This window comes from Sorex araneus, chromosome 2 (assembly GCF_027595985.1).
Source record: "Sorex araneus isolate mSorAra2 chromosome 2, mSorAra2.pri, whole genome shotgun sequence".
In the NCBI taxonomy this organism is placed as follows: Eukaryota; Metazoa; Chordata; class Mammalia; order Eulipotyphla; family Soricidae; genus Sorex; species Sorex araneus.
Genome location: NC_073303.1, coordinates 346,222,003 through 346,243,815, shown reverse-complemented (window position 1 = coordinate 346,243,815; position 21,813 = coordinate 346,222,003). Strand labels below are relative to the sequence as shown.

General features: G+C 51.1%; 1 protein-coding gene across 1 annotated transcript in view; it reads right to left on the bottom strand.

The window, feature by feature from the left end:
• Window positions 1-16,821, bottom strand: part of MOCOS (molybdenum cofactor sulfurase) — a 37,122-nt gene extending 20,301 nt beyond the window's left edge. The window contains exons 1-6 of the mRNA XM_055127959.1: window positions 16,647-16,821; window positions 12,843-12,932; window positions 9,983-10,049; window positions 6,601-7,242; window positions 2,869-2,945; window positions 1,780-1,979 (exon numbers count right to left, since the gene is read on the bottom strand). Of these exons, the coding sequence (XP_054983934.1) occupies window positions 1,780-1,979; window positions 2,869-2,945; window positions 6,601-7,242; window positions 9,983-10,049; window positions 12,843-12,932; window positions 16,647-16,770 (1,200 nt within the window). The 5' untranslated portion in view covers window positions 16,771-16,821. The remainder of the gene's footprint in view (window positions 1-1,779; window positions 1,980-2,868; window positions 2,946-6,600; window positions 7,243-9,982; window positions 10,050-12,842; window positions 12,933-16,646) is intronic.
• Window positions 16,822-21,813: the final 4,992 nt, after the last annotated feature.

Here is a 21,813-nt window from a genome sequence, read left to right as displayed (position 1 = left end):
GAAGAAGAACCACTTTGGGGCCAGAGAGGTAATACAGCAGGCAGGGAGCTTGCCTGACACACAGCCTACCTGGGTTTGATCCCTGACAAACGTGTGGTCCCCCAAACCCACCAGGAGTGATCCCTAAGCACAGAGAGAGCCAAGAGTAAGCCCTGAGCAACACTGTGTGTGTGTGTGTGTGTGTGTGTGTCTACAATAAAAGAAGGGGAAAAAAAGGAAAGGTTAACTTTATCTCCCTATCTAGGATAGAGTTTCAGATGAGACATTCAACCAAGGAATAAAAAGGGACATGCTATTGTGCTCTAAAGTACCATGATCCACAAGGAGCTTAGGAAATACTTTAGAGAATGCTACTGTAGATTAGAGTTTATCTAATCATATTACAGACGGCTGCCTACAGAAAAGGAAAATATCAAATGCAGGGGAAATTCCAAGTAAAGATCAGGGAGAAGGCTCAAATGGTTGGAACATACACTTTTTATGCAGGAGCCCCTGTTTTGATCTCTGACACCTTATGGTCCCTGGGCACCATCAAGAGTGACTCCTGAGTACTGCACTAGGAGTAGCTCCTAAGCAAAGCTATATGTGACTCACTTTCCCCAAAAATTTCAAGTAGGGGCTGGAGCAATAGCACAGCGGGTAGGGCGTTTGCCTTGCACGCAGCTGACCCGGGTTCAATTCCCAGCATCCCATATGGTCCCCCGAGCACCACCAAGAGTTATTCCTGAGTGCAGAGCCAGGAATTAACCCCTGTGCATCGCTGGGTATGACCGAAAAAGCAAAAAAAAAAATATTTTCAAGTAAAGAATCCACACATTTCAAGCCAGAGGAACAGAAATGGATTCTGATGCTGGAACACTGTATTCCTGAAACCTAATCACTGTAATTCACTGTGACTAAATACAAGAATTTAAAAAAAAAAAGGAAAAAAGGGAACAGAGTGATAGTACAGTGGGTAGGGTGTTTGCCTTGCATGCCGCCAACTTGGGTTTGATCCTTGGCACCCTATATGGTCTACCCAAGCCCACCAGGAGTGATGATCCCTCAGCACAAAGCCAGGAGTCAGTCCTAAGCACCACAGTGTATAGGAAGAAAAGAAAAGAAAAGAAAAGAAAAGAAAAGAAAAGAAAAGAAAAGAAAAGAAAAGAAAAGAAAAGAAAAGCGAAGAGAAGAGAAGAGAAGAGAAGAGAAGAGAAGAGAAGAGAAGAGAAGAGAAGAGAAGAAGAAAAGAAAAGAAAAGAAAAGAAAAGAAAAGAAAAGAAAAGAAAAGAAAAGAAAAGAAAAGAAAAGAAAAGAAAAGAAAAGAAATAGAGTCTGAATATGATGGTGTGTGGGAGAGCTCTGTGACCATCCAGACTACAAGGCTCACGCGCTGAGCCTCTGACTTGTCCATTTTACTTCTGAGATGTCCTTGACTTTGAGATGGATCACAGAACCCCTGTTTCTCACCCAACACAGGAGAAAACACTGTAGGTGTTCCAGCAACACCCCAAAAGTCCAACAGACAGTGATATTTTCCCTTTCCCTCAGTAAAACATTTTTCAACTCTACCCCCAGGAACCTAATGGCTCTTCAGAAGAGAGAGGGAAAACAAATTTCATGGGAAACGGACTTTGGTTGAGAAATTCTGGGTCTAACAAGGCAAACAAGGAGGGTAGTGGGGAGGCTTCCCGGGAAGAAGGACCCCCATCTCCAGAACATCTGCATCCACAGTATCAGCAGCTTGAAGAACCCGAGGGCAATTCTGGGGCAACTCCTCCAGGAGAAAAGAAAACTCACCTGTGCGTAGCCAAGGACATTGCCCAGCTCATCCAGCACGTTAAAGTTGATGATTGGACCCTGAACCTCGGGGCTTTCGAAGCCAGAGTCGCTGTAGATCCTCACCACGCGGCCTCCACTGGGGTAGCGGAGCTCGGACAAGGCTGTGTAGGTGTACTGGGCCAGACTGAAGGTGTGCTGCCTGATACACTCCATTCCGCCTTCAAGACAATCGGGAAAGGCCAGTGCAGTTCAAAAAAAATGACTTGCTTCCAAGCCGTGGAGCGATCCTCCTGGCCCTTATCTCTACTATCCTTGAAAGTTAGTCTACCATTCTGTTACTTTATATTCCACAAATGAGTGCAGTCATTCTATGTCTGTCCCTCTCTCTCTGACTCACTTCACTTAGCATAATACTCACATGCTGGGGGAAAAGACAGCTGGGACAGAGAAGGGACCACTAAGTGAATGATGCTTGGAGGGCTCACTTGGGATGGAAGATGTGTGCTGAAAGTAGACTATAGACCAAACATGACGGTCACTTACTACCTATACTGCAAATAATAACACCCAAAAGGAAAGAGAGAGTAAAAGGGAATGTGCCTGCCAGAGGTGGGGGTTGAGGTGGTGATGGGGTGGCGGTGGGGGAGTGATGGGGTAGGGGTGGCAGGAGGGATACTAGAAACATTGGTGGTGGAGACTGGGCACTGGTGGAGGGATGGGTACTCGATCATTGTATGACTGAAACGGAATCACGAAAGTTTGTAAGTCTGTAACTATATCTCACCATGACTGATTAAAAAAAATTTTAAAAAACCAAGGAAATAAAGAAAATGACTTTACTGACCCTGGCAAACCTGGGTCTCCTATTAATTGTTTGAATCATGACTTAAATTGTTAAACTTAATTTGAATAATTCAAATTCATGGCATGGCCCAAGCAATCGACTTCAGTCCTCGGGACTGAAAAACAGCTATTGCAGATTGCAGCCCTTAACTCTTCCCATCACAATCTCTGCTCTCCCCTTTGTTGAACAGTGTTACATAAGCATACAGACCACTTCAACCCTTGGGGAAGAGATCACAAAAACAGATTAAAAGGTCCACTGACCAGTGAGGCGCTCCAGGGCATCAAATCCATGTTTTAGAGCTATTATGTCCAGAAATGAGATGGTGCCATCTTCAAACCTGCAACCACAGAGAGAAGGACAAAGTAAAGCTCTGGCCAGTTTCTCTGTCTGCATTTTGCAAGCTTATCTGTAATCTAGAAATCCCTTCCTTCCTCTACTGCTCAGCCTTCAGGACCAAGGAATTTAGTCCTGAGCTACCACTGGCCCTGATATGCTCAGCAGCTCTGTCAGGAGGGGTTGACAGTAGTGACAAAGGGCCATAAATGACTCTCACCAACTGTGAAATGCTGTGCTGTCCCCAAACAGCTGTGGGACTGGGGCTGGAGTGATAGCACAGCGGGTAGGGCATTTGCCTTGCATGCGACTAACCCGGGTTCAATTCCTAGCATTCCATATGGTCCCCTGGGCACCGCCAGTAGTAATTCCTGAGTATAGAGCCAGGAGTAATCCCTGTGCATCACCGGGTGTCACCCAAAAAGCTAAGAAAAAAAAAAAAAAAGGCTGTGGGACCACATGCTGTTTGTTCTCATATTGTTACCTTTAACCACAAGAGGGCAACATACTCAGGGCATCAATTCTGGGTTCTCTGTCCACAGCTCAGCTAGTTCTATTTATTTATTTATGTATTTATTTATTTATTTTATTTTAACTTAAAAATTTTTTTCTACTCTTTTATTGAATCATTGTGAGATAGACCATTACAAAGCTGTTCATGATTGGATTTCAGTCAGACAGTATTCCAACACCCATCCCTCCACCAGTGTACATTTCCCAGCACCAGTGTCCCCAGGTTCCCTCCCATCACCCCCCACCCCCTACTCCCGCCTGCCCTGTCCTCTATGACAGGCACATTTCTTCTCTCTCTTTTTCTCTCTCTTCCTCTCACTCTCCCCCCTCCCCCCCCGGTCTTTCTTCTCTCTCTTTCTCTCTCTCTCTCCACCCCCCTCCCTTTCTTATTTTGGGCATTGTGATTTGCAATATGGTTCTTAAAAGAATCTATGATTCTAAGGTCTATGAAACCACAGGCCTGGGGGAAAGTTTCAAGAGTCTCATTAATACAGCAGATGCAGACCTTCTGTGCTATCAAGTGGTCAGTGTATTTGCATTTCATAATTACTCAGTTATTAATATTGGCTTGGTTGAAAAGATTTTAATAGCTCTCTATTGTAAATAATAGAAAATAAACAATAAAAATCTGTCTCCTCAGATTTACCTTTGAGTATTAACATTTTGAATATCTAAATCCAGTCTATCTTACATTATTTCCTTTGTACTTTAAGGAGATGTAATTTCTGTTCAGCGTTGTTCCATATTTTTCTTCTCCTCTCTTTTTAAGAAAAGAGAGGTCTTTTGGTCTACCTTCCAGTTCACTTACTCATTTGATGACATACATTCTAATATTATTAAAATAGCTCTTTATACCATTGATTTTGCTCAAAATGAGTTTAATTTTTAGTTTGTTGTGTGGTTATTTTTAATTCCCTATTGAAATTCTTAATTGTGTCTTTTAATAGTATGAACAGATTTATCATAGTACTTTCAGAATTCCCTTTAATGGGGCTGGGGAGTTAGTACAGCACGTAGAGAGCTTGCCTTGCATGAGTTCATCCTGGGTTTAATACACATTACCCCGCAACGTCCCCCAAGCACCCTTAGTGATCTGAGTTATCCCTAAGCTCAGAGCCAGGAGTAAGCCCTGAACACAGCCAGGTACAGCCCCCCAAATAAAAACAATACAGAATTCCTTTTAACAAAATAATTATCTAAACCCAAAAGAATAATATAATATCTAAACCCAAAAGGATAAAATAATTCTCTCCCACTGGGTCAATATAATCAGCCCTGTCACATAGGACCTGTCACAAAGAATGTAACAGGGCACCGGAGAAATAGTATAGTGGGTAGGGCATTTGCCTTACATGCGGCTGGCCCAGGTTCGATCCCCATCTTCGATCCGCATCTTCCCTTACTAACCTGTCTTTACCCACAACACTCTCCAAATAGTGGGGCCAGTTTCAGCTGGGCAATTTCCCACATAAATATTAGTTGGAGATTTCTGGAGTGATAGTGCAGGTGATTGTCTTGTATCCTGCCAAGCCGGAGTTAATCCCCCAACACCCTATACAGTCCCCCGAGCAACTCCAGGAGTGATCCCTGAGCACAGAGTCAGGAGTAAGCCCTGAGCACCACTGGTGTGATTTCCCTCCCCCCAAAAATAGAGTAGTTGAGTTCAAAAATACGCATCAGATCTTTATTGTCTACCTCCAGGGTTCCTGGCACTGCTCTAAAGGCTAAGGATTCGGCAATGAACATGACAGATAGAATCCCTTCCCCCATTCTCCTGAAGACACAAAAATAAGAGCCAACAAATAACAAATTCCATTAGCATTTCTGTCCTAGAAGCCCAACAATGGAGAATTCCTGAGTGTGAAACAGCCAACAGCCCATATGGATGCCACCGCATTTTGGTATATTACCTGTGTTAGCTCTGAAAACTTGCCTCTCAGAGAACCCGGCAAGCTACTAAGAGTATCCCGCCTGCACAGCAGAGCCTGGTAAGCTCCCTGTGGCATATTTGATATGCCAAAAACAGTAACAATAACAGGTCTCATTCTCCTGACCCTGAAAGAGCCTCCAAACATTGGGAAAGACAAGTAAGGAGAGGCTGCTAAAATCTCAGGGCTGGGATGAATGGAGAAATTACTGGCACCCGCTCGAGTAAATCAATGAACAGCGGGATAACAGTGATACAGTGGTACAGCTCTGAAAATCAACAACCTCTTGGCCACTTCAGTCACCTCCATTCCAGGGAAGCAGTGAGGTGCCCAGATGCAGTCACAGGCACCGTGCCAACACTGGAGTTCCGGAGCCGGGTTCTCCCTGATGTGGCACAGCCCCAGGGCCCTCACTGGGCCAACAACACAGTCATGAGACCAACAGCCTCAGTCATGGGCTAGTGAGTGTTGGGGGCTGGGGTTACTCTGGGCTCTGCACTCAGGAATCACTCCTGGTGGTGCTCAGGGATGCCAGAGATCAAACCCAGGCTCGCCCTGTGCAAGGCAAACCTATGATTCATCTTCCCATGCAGGCCCTAACCACATGGTGCCCCTGTGGGAACCAGCAGGGGGCAGGGAGCTGCCAGGTTCACCATCTGGGGGATTCCCGGCCTGCCCCCACCCCTGCTTATCCTTGCAGCCACATCAGAGACAGGCCTCTGCCATTGGAGGGCCAGTAGCTGCCTGCCCGGAGCCTTGAAGTTTGCAAAGGCTGTTGGGGACGATGCCCTCACCCCCTAGGTCTGGGGGGCCTGGGGCTGAATGGATGCTGCTTGCTAACGAGCAGAAGGATCATCTGTGCCCTCAGCCTGTGTGTTCTAAGTCATGCCATCATCGGAAAGTGCTGCCTAGTTGCTGCCTTCTCTTGCCACTGCTCTGGCACAGCACGGTAGCTGGTCTTTTTGCCCTGAGAGGCCCGTCCCAGCCCCCTCACAGCCTTATCTGCAGGCCCTGGTCCTCCCTGACAGAGCAGAGTTCACAAGGCCGCCCCTGGCACACTCCAGCCAGCCTCTGCTTCCCAGATCTGAGCTCTACCCCGCTGCTGGCAACACTGCCAGGAAAATGTGCTGCCCTGCCCCAGGGGGTGCCCAGCCCTGCTCCTTGCACAATCCTGCAGGTGACACCTGCCAGGGCCCGCCCCTCCCAGCCCAGACTTACCTCTCGGCCACCGGCTGTCTGGCAACGTAGAAATCCTCCCCGGCCAGGTACGAGGCAGCCGTGCCGCCCCCGAAGTAGGTCTTCCTCAGCAGAGGGGCCGCCTGGTTCCGGAGCAGCAGTGCGCCCAGGCCCGTGGGGAAGCCGAAGATCTTGTAGAAGGAGAGGGGCACGAAGTCGGCCTGGTGGGCTGACAGGTCCAAGGGTGCCGTGCTGGCGTAGGAGGCTGCGTCGAGCAGCACAAACCACTTCCCGGCCACGCTCGCTGGACACCTCTGTCCCGACCTGACCTCTCCGATCCAGGACAGAGGGTACCGGGTTCCCGAAAAGTTACTCTGAGCCGGGTAGCAGAAGAGATGCGGGACCTGGCAGTCTGGGTCCCCAGGGTCTGGGCCCCGTTTCTCAGCTGAGCCCATGTCCTCAGGGCTGATGGGGACGGAGGGGACACCCAGGAGTTTGGTGACCTCCCTCATGCCCACCACGGATGTGTGGCTGTCGGTGAGGTAACAGAAGTGGCTGCCGCTGCTCCCGGGGCCTGGGGCCACCCATGGGAAGGCCTCGGCCACCAGCTTGAGGGCAGCTGTGGTGCCCGACGTGAAGATGACACTGTAGTCCTCAGGGCATGTGTGGAAGTGCGCCAGGATCCTGCAGGAAGCACAGTGTCAGCCACGGTCACTCAGGCAGCCTGAAGGTGTCAGGGTGTGGACGAGGCTGACCTCTACCAAATAGCACATCAGGTGCTAAACAGCCCAGATCCTGCATCCACACAGCTAGAGGTGGGTAGGGGCAGAAGGAGGCAGGAAGAGGTGGCAGGGGCTTCAAACTGGTGTTGGATATCAACTCTAAGTGTTTTAGGCTTCATCAGTGGACTGCCCCTTTCCCTTCCCCCAGGGAAGCTTACAGTGCTCTTACGAGTACCCCTAATCCACTGAGTTTATCTTTAACCTTTCTTTTGAGCTTTATCTCTCATTGTCACAATTCCCCAAGTCAAGGTTGTTTATTTACAAGTCAAACTTACTGGTAACTCTGGACTTTGTATTTGTAGTGAATTACTTGCTTTTATATAGCAAGTAATTTTTTTTTAACTTTTTTTAACTCTTTAACTTTTTTTAAAACTTTTCCCCTATAACTTTTTCATATTTTACTATAGAGCACTGTTCTTTGATTAAACACAGAAAGATCATTCACGTTATACTCCTAATATTTGGGAGTTGACTCTGAAATATACCTACTCCTGCGCATCCATCATAATTACTTGACTCAGGCGTCGGTTGCTGTAGTACTTAACACCCCAAAAAGGGGTTCCCACTGTGGGCCTTGGATGGACCCAGAGTGAGTGGCAAAGCTACCCCAGCATCAAAATAGGACAGTCTAGAAAACATAAAAGCAAGGTCTTGATGTAAGCTGTTATGACTTAAGAGGCAGGACCTCTATGGGGAAGGACAAGCTGAACCAGTTTGAGGATCTAGTCTAGGATTTATGGTAAAACCCAGGGGGCTTGCCCTTGGAGCTCTTGGAATTAAGTTTTGGAATCAATAAGTATCTTATTGTGTTTATCCAAATAATTGAAAATATTAATAAGAAGTAAACTTAATTGTTTGGCAGAGTGTCTCTTGCCCGCACACCTGGCTGTCTTCCCTGGGGCCCCTCGGAGGGGATGGACTCCAGCTTCCCTCCCCATCTCGAGCAGAGCTCCAGGCAGCCAAAGACCACTGGAACCTAGCCACAGCCATGCTCAAGGCCCCTCTCCACACGTTCGGACAAGCCTCACACATGAAGGTACCGGCAAAGGAACCCAGGTGTGTGTGATCCCATCAACGGCCAACATCCAGAGACTTAAAAGCAAGCTCCCAGAAGCGATATCTTACAACCTACTTCTCCCTCTGGGAGAAACTAACAAGCTACTGAGAGTTTCCTGTCCACTTGGGACAGCCTCGCAAGCTTCCCATGGTGTATTTATATGCTAAAGCCAGTAACAAGAAGGATCTCATTCCCCTGACCCTGAAAGAGCCTCCAATGCGGCATCGTTGGGAAGGCCAAGTGGAGAGAGGCTTCTAAAATCTCAGGGTTAGGACAAATGGAGAGGTTACTGAGCCCGCTTGAGAAATCGACGATCAACAGGATTTTGTGATTCCTGATTCATGAAACTTAATTGTTTACTATGTACAACTTTAGGGAAAGAGAAAAACAATATAGATGTTCGTGGAGACAGGGTATCTCAAGTTAATCCCCCCAAGAGAATTGCCTCCACCAAAATGCTTTTCCTCTGTAAATGACCAATCACACCTCCTTGCAGTCCTATACCTCAAACCACTCAGATGTGCTGTAAGTATGCTAACAGCTTGCATTAAATGGGCCATTTAATGACCATCAGTCTGGGGTCCCCAGTCTCTTTACTCCTCTGCTCAGGGGGCCGGGAGGGGCGGTTCTCGGCCACCAAACACATGTGTCACGCACCCACACTTTGAACTCACAACTGGCATACTCAACTTGCCACACTTGTGGCTCTGAGGCACATGTACATCTTCCCTTCCTAAACTTGCTTTACCCACGACACTCCACAAATTGGGGCTTGATTTAAGCCTGGTCCCCACGGGGTAAAGTAAACCCCAGCCACCCCTCACGTTATGGAAGCACCCTGCCTTGGTTCACCCTCTGGCTTTATCACTAGTGTGGACATCAGCATGTCCATGCTGCCCTTACTCTGGTCACCATCCAGCGAACAGTATCACTGACTAATGGGAATTCAAAACTCTTTCCAGGGCAGGAGCAATAGTACAGCATGTAGGGCATTTGCCTGGCACCAGCTGACTCAGGTTTGATCCCTGGCATCCCATATGGTCCTCTGAGTACCATCAGGAGGAATTCCTGAGTGCAGAGCTAGGAGTAACCCCTGAGCATCACTGGGTATGACCCAAACAGCAATAAATAAATAAATAAATATTCTCTTTCCATTTTTCCATTGGCGCTTCTTCAGGGACTCGGTGGAAGTGATTCGTAATCCACATGTAATCAGCAATGATTACATATGGAATAACAAAGATGCTTAAATGGTGGGAGGGGGGGGCATGTTTCATCAAGCAAAGAGAAAGAAGTTTGGAGATTTTTTCTTTCCACAAATAAATCGGGAAAGGGGGTCCCTCCTTGTAACTCCAGCACCAGCCTGAAGCTGCCCAGAGGAGCTGAAGGTCAGCCCTGGCCGGTCAGCCGGCTCACTCCCACCATCTTGCCACCTGTCCTCTGGGCTCATGGCCATGCATGGAGGACCCTTTCAAGGAAGATGCTCTTCTGAGAGCAGCTTAAATTCTCGTGGGGTGCAGGCAGGAGGAAGAAGGGAGCCAGCCCCCAGCCCCGGTGCCCACTCAGACCAGTGCCCCGCGCTCACCTGTAGCGCACCTGCTCCACGGTGTCATGCGTGAGCTTGCTGCTGATGTTCTGGCTATGCGGGTTTCCTGGCAGTCACAGAGACAAGAGTCAGTCACCACGTCCCATCTCTGAGTCCTTCCCCAGCCCTTGTTCTGAGGCTCAAAAAGTTCAGCATCAGTGGTTTCACCCCTCAGATGCAGCAAGGCCACTGCTGGACCAGTGCCCAGGAGACATGAAAACCCAATGTGTTTCTCATGGGGCTTTACACACAGAAGCTCAAAGCTGCTTCTTTCAAAAACCCAAGTTCTGGGGCTGGAGAGATAGCATAGCAGGTAGGGTGTTTGCCTTGCATGCGGCTGACCTGGGTTTGATTCCCAGCATCCCATATGGTCCCCTGAGCACTTCCAGGAGTAATTCCTGAGTGTAGAGTCAGGAGTGACCCCTGTGCATCATCAGGTGTGACCCTCCACCCCCCAAAATAGTGAAAAAACAAACAAAAACCCAAGTTCTGGGAAACACGACATGTCCAGCTGCTGGTGAACACACAGACGAAATGTGGTCTATCCACCCCAGGGAAATTATTCCGTGAAAAGGAACAACTTACAGGTGAGGTCATGAATGAACCTTAAAACTACAACACGTGAGCACATGAGACACGAGGTCCCCACCATATGACCCTACTGAAATAAGACATCCAGTGAGGTCCAGTGGCCCCCGACACAGCCTGCCACCTGGGCTGGTGACTGCTTCCCTGGGCTGCAATCAACTGTTAGCAGGTCCAGGAGATCTTACAAGGGAAATAAAAATGTTCCGCTGCCTTTATAGAGATGGTGGGGTACAGAGACAAAAGTTGGAAATGCCATGAGAAAGTTACTAAAAATCACTGAATTCTACACTCGCAATGGGAGTCAGTGAATAAAAATCCACAAAGCTGCAAAAGGGGACCCTGCCTTCCATGGCAAGCCCACTGGGGCCTGGGGTGAGCACCCAGGCAACCAGACCCACACAAGCACCTTCTGGGGGCCCTGTAGGCAGCTCAGAGGCAGAGTATGAGGTCTGCCCGCACGTGTGAGGTCCTGGACCTAAATCCTAGCACCCACAAAATACAAAAGCCAAAACAAAAAAGAAAGAAAGGCGGGAGCCCATTCACAGGCCCAGGACACAGCCCTTCACAGATGTTCCAGTTAAGTGAGTTCACACACAGCTCCTGGCTTCCTCCCTGCAGAAGCACTTCTGTCCCTCCTCGTGCCTGTGAGGGCCACGGCCTCCCCCGAGTCACCCATTCTCAAGGCTAAAGGCCCTCCAGGGCCGCCTTCCCTCATCGACACTGCACCCGTCCTCCTCTCCCTAGCCTGGCCCAGAGCATCACCGGCCTCCGAGCCTGGGCCCCAGACGTGAGCCTAGATGTGAGCTTCTCAGAGCAGGACCCGTGCTCACGGCTGTCTCGGACTTCCCCGGTCAGGTCCTTTTCCTCATCCAGCCCCTGCTGTGCCACACTGGAAGTCCGGCCTTTGAGGCTTCCTGATCCCGAGGAGCAAGTCAGCTGGAGCCCCGACACCCGTCCCGGCACTTGTCACCTTGCTCAGGGCCCCCGCAGACTCCACTCTGTCCTCTCGGGCCAGTCAGTGGAGAAGGCAGGCCTCTCAGTGGGGACAGTCCCTCATTCCCTCAAGAACGCTGCCCAGACCAAGATGCTGCTGGCACCCTGAGCCTCTGGGTGGCACTGTTCTGCTCGCGGGAGCACTGTGAATGGGGTGGTTTGGTGTGGGCTAAGGGCCTGCCTGGAGACTCGGCACCCCTGCCCACTCCGGCACCTCTGACTTTGGAGCCTCAGATTATTTACCTAACCTGGCTGGTACCCAGTTTCCTGCTGTGATGACAGACCTGTGCTTTGAAAACAAAACCTGGGGACCAAGAGAGAGGGGTTAAGGCTCTTGCCCTGCATGGGGCCAACCCAATTCAATTCCAGCACCACGTATGGTCCCCCAAACACCAGCAGGGTGACCCCTGGATACAGAGCCAGGAGCAGACCCTGAGCACTGCTGAATGGGAGGAGGGGAGGGGAGGGGACGGGAAAAGGAGGGGAGGGGAGGGGAGAGGGAAGGAAGGGGAGGGAAAAGGAGGGGAGGGGAGGAGGGGAGGGGAGGAGAGGAGAGGGGAGGAGAGGAGAGTCAGACAGTTTCCCAGAACTGTCATGGGTTGACCAGTACTCCCCAGTCAGCACTGATGGGTCTGTCTGTGACCCCGTCCTCGGAGAAGGCACCATCTGCCCCATTGCACCCCCGGCCACCCTGCAGGTGCACCCCCAGAAGTGCCTGATGTGTCCTTCTGAATCCAAGAAATCCTACAACGACTGCTATTCCCAACCCCCTACGCCCCACTCTCAGGTCCCTTCCTGGGCGGTCTCCACACCTGCCCATCATTCCGGAACAAAGATTAGACTCCACAGCCTCAGTACCCTCCCGGCGGCTCATTACTCTGAGGACACTGTCCTCACCCACTCTGGGCTTTTGCGCTGCTGCCCAAAGCTCTGACCAGTCCCCCTGCCCCAGTGCCCTCCTCACCCTCCAGTCTCCTTTCCCCACTTCCAATATAAAACTGTGGCCCCTCACCCCCTCCACACACACACCCCAGACCCCTCAGCCCCACCCACCACCCACGTTCTGGCCTCTGGGGCCTCCTGGCACCGCCCCCTCCCCTGCTAGAGAGCCACACAGCCCTGAGCCAGCTTTTGCCACCCCAGCGTCACCTCCCACACAGGCACAGTCCCGTGCGCCTCTCACGGCCACAGTCTTTTGATCCCTCGTGATCCTGGAATCCGGGTGCTGCTTCATACAAAATTCAGCGGGGGCTGATGGGGTGGGGGTGTTTTTCTTTACCATAAACATTTTCCAGGAGGTCCTTTGTGAAGTTTGTCAGTTGGCTTTGCGGGAACAAGGTGGCTCCAGCGTGGTCAAGGTAGACAGTCCCTGAAAGCACAAAAGCAGCTGCGCTCACCTCCTCTGACCTCGGCCTGATCTCTGCGCGTCCTCCAGAACCCACCTGATCCATGTGTCTGGCCTCTGACCCCTCCCAGTCTCCTGACAGCCCCTTCTCTGATGCTTGGCGATGCTCAGAGGTTACTCCTGGCTCTGCACTCAGGAATTACTCCTGGCAGTGCTCAGGAGACCATATGGAAACCGGGGATAGAACCCATGTTGGCCATGTGCAGGGCAACCGCCCTCCCCGCTATATTATCCCTGACAGCTGCTTCTTTTTTTTTTTTCTTTTTGGGTCACACCTGGCAATGCACAGGGGTTACTCCTGGCTCTGCACTCAGGAATTACCCCTGGCCGTGCTCAGGGGACCATATGGGATGCTGGGATTTGAACCCGGGTCGGCCGCGTGCAAGGCAAACGCCCTACCCACTGTGCTATCTCTTCAGCCCCCTGACAGCTGCTTCTTTTTTTTTTTAATTTTATTAGTTCACCATGTGGAAAGTTACAAAGCTTTCAGGTTTAAGTCTCAGTTATACAATGCTCAAACACCCATCCCTTCACCAGTGCACATATTCCACCACCAAGAATCATAATATACCTCCCCCCTTCCCCCCACCTCCCCAGCCCCCCACCCCGCATGTGTAACTGGTAAATTTCACTTTACTTTCACTTTACTTTGATTACATTCAATATTTCAATAAAAAAAATTCACTATTATTGATTTGGAGTTTCTCCCCCCTAAAGTCGATCTGCTGAAAAGAAAGCATTTGGTAATTTGTTTTCCATTGCTGAGAATGAAGAGATATGAGGTCCGGAGGCCACACTAGCAGCAGCATAGTTTTGGATTTCTGTATTTTAGTAACTAAGTCTAACGAAATGTCGTGACAGCTGCTTCTTAATGCACATGGAAGACGCACGGTTCGTAGTACCTTTGGGAGAAAGCTCTGGGGCCCTTCCTCCCAAAGCTTACTGGGTGGCCACCATCCTGTTAGGGGGACCACACTCTGATTTTCAGGCCTCAGCCTGCCCAGAGGTGACAGTGCAGAAGTCCAGCTCTCCAGTCTGCACTGATCTTGCTCCACCACCAGCCCTGCCAGCCCCTTTACTTAAAGACGGTGAGGGTTGCACAAGTTGGTGGGACCCAGTCAAGACTCCATAAGGCTTGGTGTGAGAAGCAGCCAGGAGGTAACCTCCAAAGCTAGACGCCTGCAGTCTCCAAGGAAGAAATGTACAAGTCTCTTCTGGAAGACTCCCCCCTCCTGCTCAGGTGGAGGGGCCACTGACTAGCACCTTGAGGCCTCAAGAACCCTTGAACCACATCTGTGGACTCACTCTACTCCCCTCACCTAGACAAGGGAATTCCCAGCCACGGGACAGGCAAAAAGGAAGGGCTTATAAGGGCCAGGAATATTGCTCCATAGCTGCCTCATGACTGCCTCATGAGCTGGGGGAGAAGGCAGCTGGAATAGAGAAGGGATCACTAAGTCAATGACGCTTGGAGCGATCATTCGGTATGGGAGACGTGTGCTGAAAATAAATAAAAGACCAAACGTGATAGCCTCTCAGTATCTATATTGCAAACCATGATGCCCAAAAGTAGACAGAGTATGGGGGAAATAGTCTGCCACAGAGACAGGGGAAGAGTTGGGACGGGCGGCAGGGGATACTGGGGACATTGGCAGTGGAAAATGTGCACTGGTGGAAGAATGGGTTTTTGATCACTGTATGATTGAAACTCAAACATGAACGTTTTGTCACTTATGGCACAGTGATTCCATGAAAAAAAAAAGGAGGTCTTAATTACCCAAAGCTACCACTTGGGGAATCCTCAAGCCTGCTAAAAAATCACGGGGGAAGAAGGAAGTTTATGTTGTTTTGGCTAGTCTGCATCCCACTTGCTAATGAGAAAAAGAAAATAGTGTTTCAAGACTCACAATAGCAGGGTGGGGAGAGTTTAGTGCCCAGAAATCCACTACCATCAAAATGTAGAAGAAAGTCCAGGGGTTACGGTGCTTGTCTTGCATGAGGCTGATCCAGTTTCCTCTCCGGCACCACGTAAGTACACTGAGCATTTACCAGGCATGGGCCCCAACTAATAATAATAATAATAATAATAATAATAAAAGCTGCAACTGGAACTGAATTAATAAGTTAAATACATCCATCCAGTCGTGGGACTGCTACCAACAGGGACGCAGTATAAGAAACATGTCCCCAGGGCCAGAGCAACAGTACAGTGGGGAAAACACTTGCCTGGCCGACCATGGTTCCATCGCCAGCACCATACATGTTCCAAAAGAATGAGCCCTCCCTCCTCCTGCACCTAGCGGCCTTTACTCTTGATCTGTGAGAAAGGCATTTCCAAATCAAAAGTCCATCGTGAAATACAACTCCGGTAATACAAAAGTTCAGCAAGAGGATGTGGAAATAGGTATGAATGTGCCCACGCAGAGTGAGGGCGGAGCCGAGGGAGGGGCAGGAGAGGCGCTTGCCTTACCGGCTGCTCACCTCAGCTTGATCCCAGCACCGTGTATGGTTCCCCCAGCACCGCCAGGAGTGAGCCTGCACACTGCCAGGTGTGTCCCCCAAAGAGAAAGAAAGGAAAGAAAGGGAGGGAGCAGGCAGGCCGGGGAAAGAGGAGCCCGTCTTCCTTACTGCAGTTTAGACCAAGCACAGACCAAGGTTACACAAAGCGGGTGGTGAGCCCCCAGAGTTCCCAAGAGGAAACGGCATCTATCTCTGGGGAACCTTCCCAATCAGCTGCCAGGTGACTGAAAGGGAACTCCGGACATGAATGAAAGGTAGATCACGGTTTCTGTTTGCATGGTAGACACAGCAGGGGGCAGTTCCCAGTTGTTCCCCTCTACAAGGCCTTGGCCCTGGCCGCTCAGCCTGCGGAACCCCAGCGCACTCCTGCATTCGTTCTTAGGCTGGAGGAGGTCTCCCAAGCCAGGGAGGACGGGGAAGCTTCCGCCCTGAAATCTGGTCCGGGTGCAGTCACGGGGCCAGACAGGGCTTAATTACCAACCCCCCCCCCAAAAAAAAAAAAAAATCCAGCCTGTCCCTCCTTGCAGAGCACACAGGCACTGCGCGTTGCCGGCTCTCAAATCCCCTGGACTGGAAACTCACATTGCAAGCGAGGCTAACTCGGGAAGATAGATCCCGGCCAGCGAGAGATCAGAGGAGCCCACGCTGCTCTGACAGCACGAGTGATTAATCAAAGCCGCTCGTGAGCCCATCCCAGGGGAGTTTGCTGGACAGCAGCCACGGGAGGCCGCTGCCCGCGGACACAGGCTCGACGTCGCAACCCGGGCTGGGCGCGCCGGCTGGCCGCCCCCGCTGCGCTCCTGGGCGCGCGCCAACCTCCGACTGTCACGCTGGGCCGCAAGACAACCGTAGCAACCCGTGTCGCAGCTGGAGCCTTAACACGCAGGAGGCTAAGACCGAAGGCAGCGCCCTGGGCACCCGGGGCGGGCACAGGTGCACGCCTGGAAAGTCTCAGCAGAAGAGCAGCCGAGAGTCCGGGGGGGGGGGCGGGGGGGGGGCGCTGCGGCTAGAACCGCAGACGCAGAGACGCATCCCCAGGCGACCCACAGGGAGGGTCAAGCCTTTCGCTGCTGGGGTAGAACCTCCTCTCACAGGGGCTCTAGCATCTCTACGCGCGCCCTCCCGTCCCCCGCTTCCCGACGCCCCCTCCGGCCTCACCTTCCAGCCGGCCGAACTCGCGCTCCCGCAGCTGGCGGAGGCTGCGCTGGCCGTAGCCGTAGGAGTCCCGGAACGGCTCGAAGCTCGGCAGCTCGGCCCGGGGCTGCGCAGCGCCGCTGTCCATGACCCGCGCCTGCCCGCCGCGCCGTCCAAGGCCGTCCAGGCCCGCCCGGCCCGGGGCAATAGCCCAGCCAGACCTCGGCGACTCCGCCCCCGCCGCGCCCCGGCCGCGCCTCCCAGGCCGCGGGTGGCCCCGGGTCCGGCCGGCCGAGAGGCGGCGCCTGTGGGGCGGACCCGGCTGGCCCCGGGCGCCGTGACTCACGGGCTTCCACTTTCCGGCGTCGGGGCTAGGGCGCGACTGATCGGTGCTTTTGAACAGCTTTTCCGTCTGCGCCCTCCGAGATGCCCTGGGGACCCCGGTGGGAACACGCGTCCCAACGGAGGCTGGGGCAAGAGGCAAGACCTGCTCTTTCCTGCCAGGTTGCCCAGAACTTGGACAACTTCTGGGACCGGTTTTTGCAGGCAGGGCCCCGGCTTGGTTTTCGGGGTGCCTATACCCCCACCTCCCTGTGGCGGGGGTCCCCGCAGGCTTCTCGGGGTGTTGCTCCCCAGAGGCACGCGTGCCGGCTAAGAAAGGGATGGGAAAGGAGAGCACTTGGTTCCCCCCACCCACCCCCGCCACTAGGTGCTGGATAAGGCCTGAGTCTGCGTCCCGGTCCTGGGCCCAGGCAGCTCCGTCCGCCGCACCGTTGCGTCCAGCACCAAGGGGCAGGCCCGACCCACGTGCAGCAGGTGCACAACCCGGATTGTGCAACCCGAATCATGGAGTCATTCTGGCGAGCCGGGTCCAGTCACCGAGAAGGTGCTCCAGGCGCGGACCAGTTTCAGAGCACGGAGTGGAAGGGGACTCCAGCTAGATGCCCTGCCAGTAGGGGAAGGAGAGGGGGGCCCAGATGAGGACCCGATGGGTGGGGTTCACACAAGTTGGCAGCGGTGGGGCGAGGAGGAGAGGAGAGCGCCCCACCCCCCCCCCCCACAAAAGCTCACCATCTATCTGCGGGGCAGCCAGCCCCCTGTGGCAGGGGCCTGGGGTAGCAGGATGCGACCCCCCGGCGTGAGAATCACAGAACCCCGCAGGGCCTCGAAATCCTGGCCCAGCCCCCATAGCAGGTCTGAATGTGGGAGTGCGGTGGAAAAGGGTCTACAGCATCTCTGCACATCACCTTCGTCTGCACAGCACCCCGGGTCGTTGGCTTGCTGTCAATCCCCCAGTTGATCGTCTAGCAAGCTCTCAAACTTGGAAGCATACGGATGGACGAGCACCTGCATCTGCTCATCACCGACCACGGCCCCTTTCTGCCTGCCTTCACCCGTCCTCAGCACAGGCATCTTGGATACTGCTGCCATCTTGCCCCATCTCCACTGCTGTAGTCCACCCACCCACCCCTCCCAACCCCCAACTGCTCTTTAGCAAATGCAAGTTTGGGCAACCAGACCATGCCTTCACGCTGAACTTTCTCCCTTGCACTGGCTCTGCACATGATCTGTCCTTATGACTCAATGGCTAAACAAGCAGGTCTCTGGGGTGGGTCTGAGAGGAGGGGAAACTGAGGCAGAGAAAGTTGGAATGACTCGCACAAAGCCATAGAGAAGATGGACAAGCTGGAGAATCAGCCTCCGGAGCCCAGCTGTGAGGCGAGTGCGGAGGGTTGGGCAGTGCTTGGGCGCTCCTTGCCGCCTGTTGGTGCCCTACTTTCCAAGGAGCATCTCCTCCAGGGCAGGCTTTCATAAATCATCTGGACGCCTATTCACTGCTGGTTCTGATTAAGTTTGAGGTGGAGTCTGTATTTCTGCTTTTCATGCACATACAGGCATCTGGGTCCTGAGCTCTGAGAGTGAGGATGAGTCAGAGGATCCCTGATTTACTTGGTCTACACCTCTTTTTCAGAAAAACAATTACCCAGTGTGCCCCTGGAAATATACCCTTTTAAAGTGAACAAAGAAGGCTGGAGCAATAGCACAGCGGGTAGGGCATTTGCCTTGCACGCGGCCGACCCGGGTTCGATTCCCAGCATCCCATAGGGTCCCCTGAGCACCGCCAGGGGTAATTCCTGACTGCAGAGCCAGGAGTAACCCCTGTGCATCACCGCGTGTGATCCAAAAAGAAAAAAAAAAGTGAACAAAGAGATGGTACAGAGCATAGGGTTGCACACAGCCAAACAGGGTTTGATCCCTGACATCACATGTGGTCTCCAGAGTACCACCAGGAATGATTCCTGAATGCAGAGCCAGGAGTAAGCCCTGCGCATTCCTGGGTGTACACCCCCTCAAATAAATAAATAAACATTTTAAAGGTTGGTAGTGACTTTATTATTAAGATACTTGGACTACGTCCACCTCAACCATTATGAATAGCATTAATATAGTGTAAAGGAATTATTCTTTGAGAAGGGGCTGGAGAGATAGTACAGCAGGTAGGGCACTTGCCTTGTACGTTCTCAGCCGGTTCAATCCTGGTCACCCCGATTAGTTCCCCTGAGACTGACAGGATTGATCCTAGAGTGCAGAGCCAGGAGTGAGCCCTGAGTACTGCTGGCTGTGGCCCAAAAACAAACAAGCAAAGAAAATAACTTGTTCAGGGCTGGAGATACAAGAGCAGGTGCTTGCTTTCGACACTGCTGACAGATTTAATCCTGGGCTGCATATACAGTCCCCTAAGCACCAGCAGGAGTCATTTCTGAGCAGGAGTCAGGGGAAGCTCTAGTATCACCTGATGTGTCCCCACAAACACCCTTACTCCCCCAGTCCTTTTGTTTTTCCTTTTTTGGGTCACACCTGGCAATGTCCCAGGGTTACTCCTGGCTTTACACTCAGGAATTACTCCTGGCAGTGTTCAGGGGACTATACAGGATGTTGGGAATCGAATCTGGGTCAGCCGTGTGCAAGGCAAATACCCTACCCATTGTACTATTGCTCCAGCCCCCCCATGTCCTCTTTGAGACCCTGTTTTTAATTCTTTGGAACAAATCAGAAGAGGGATTTTGGATCACATGGTGATTTTGTTTAGAATTTTAAAGATACTGCCTTAGGTTTCTTTCTTTCCTTCTTTTTATGACACCCTAACAGTGCATGAGTTTCACTCTTATTATATTCTTACGGGTTTTTTTTTGGGGGGGGTGTGTTGCAAGGACCACCCAGTTGCGCTCAGGGCTTATTCTTGGCTTTCAGCTGAGGAATGATTACTGACGGGGCTCAGGGACCATATGCAGTGCCGCAGATCGAACCTGGATTCGTTACATGCAAGGTAAGCGCCCTACATGCTGTCCTCTCTCCAGCCCGCTTTTTTGCTTTTTGTAGTTCTTTATATATTCTGGATCTTAATCCCTAATCAGACACAGGATTTTATGGTACTGTCCACAATTCTACCTTTTCTCTTCACTGATTTTATCCTTTGAGATATAGCACAAAACACTGAATTCATTAAAATTCACTGTACTACCATTTAATCAAGAAGCATTGTTAAGGGGCCAAGAGAGATAGTACAGGGGTTAAGACCTTGCAAACAGTTGACCTCTAGCTCATCACACCCAGGCGTTGTCAGATACAGCCCCAGAGACTCTGAGCACAGCTGAGTGTGGCATGGATACCCCTGAGCATCACGTCCTCTTGTCTTTGCATTGAACCACCAGCCCAACTGGCAAAGAATCACCAACAGGGGGAAGAGATGAACAGAAACTTCCTCAAAAAAAATGCAGATGGCCCGAAGGCATAGGATACTCTGCATAACTTATCAGGGAAATGAAAATCACAATAATGAGATAACATCTCATACTGGTTAGACTGGTACACACCAGAGATCACTAGTGTTGGCAGGAATGTGGGGATAAAAGGACACATTCAAATTGCTGGGGGTAATGTCAGTTGGTTCATATATTTTGAAAAACAATACAGACACCACTAATAATAAAAAAAAATACTAGCAATTTTTTGACCCAGCAACTCTACTCCAAGGGCCCAAAAACTCTATAGAAAAGACATCTGCACTCCTATGTTCACTGCAGCACTATTCACAATAGCCCAAATCTGGAAGCAATCTGTCTCCAAGAGCAGATGACTGGATAAAGAAGCTATGGTACATATATATATATATATATATATATATATATATATATATATATATGTATATATATATACAATGGAATACTATCCAACTATATGAAAAGATGAAATTGGGGGCCAGAGTGATAGTACAGTGGGTAGGGCGATTGCCTTGCATGCAGCTGACCTGTTTGATCCCTGACATCCCATATGGTTCCCTGAGCACCACCAGGAGTAATTCCTGAGTGCAAAGCCAGGAGTAATTTCTGAGCATTGCTGCTGGGTGTGAACCGCCACCGCGCCCCCCCCCAAAAAAAAAAGAGATGAAATCATTTTTTTGTAGTAGCAGTTTGGTACTACATGGAGCGTCCTGGAGTGCATCATGCTGAGTATCATGCTGAGTGACATTAGTCAGAAGAAGAGGGGCAGATTAAAAGTCCCTAATATCTTGGATATAAACATAGTAAGGAAACGACAAATGTCTAAAGGAAACAGAAATGAAGAACTGGTCTTTAGTAGGAAGGATGTCACTGCAGGGGAGTGGAGGGGGGAACACAGGGTCAATGGTGGAGCCGACCCCAGTGGAAGATATGGTGTTGGAATGTTTTGTGCATGAAGCCCTGCCACTATCAATATTGTAAGGCCTAAAATAAAATTTCTTTTTAAAAAGTTTCTTCAGGGATCCTGAACCTCCTGAGGTCTGTATGAGAGCCCTCCCCACCCCACAAAAGCATCTTCAAGCCACTGCCAGGGTACTGTAAGCTCAGGGGGAGATGAAGATATGTTGTGCCATGCAGGGAAGTGACACACGATGAGTATCAAGCAGCTACCAAATGGAGGTGTCGAACCACAGGATGGGAGAGGGATCTCCGAGTGAGGAATCCAGCAAAGGCATCCCGAAGAGTGTAGCCTTGGGCCTGTGAGAGTTGAGTATCCTTGGGAGAGTGGGCGTGCACGTGCATGAGCTCATCTGTATGAAGCAGCAGGAGCCTCAGCTCTGTTGGCACCTTTGAGCTCAATGCATTGATTCCTTGGACCTCTCCTGGCAGAGGCTCAAGCTGCTGAAGTC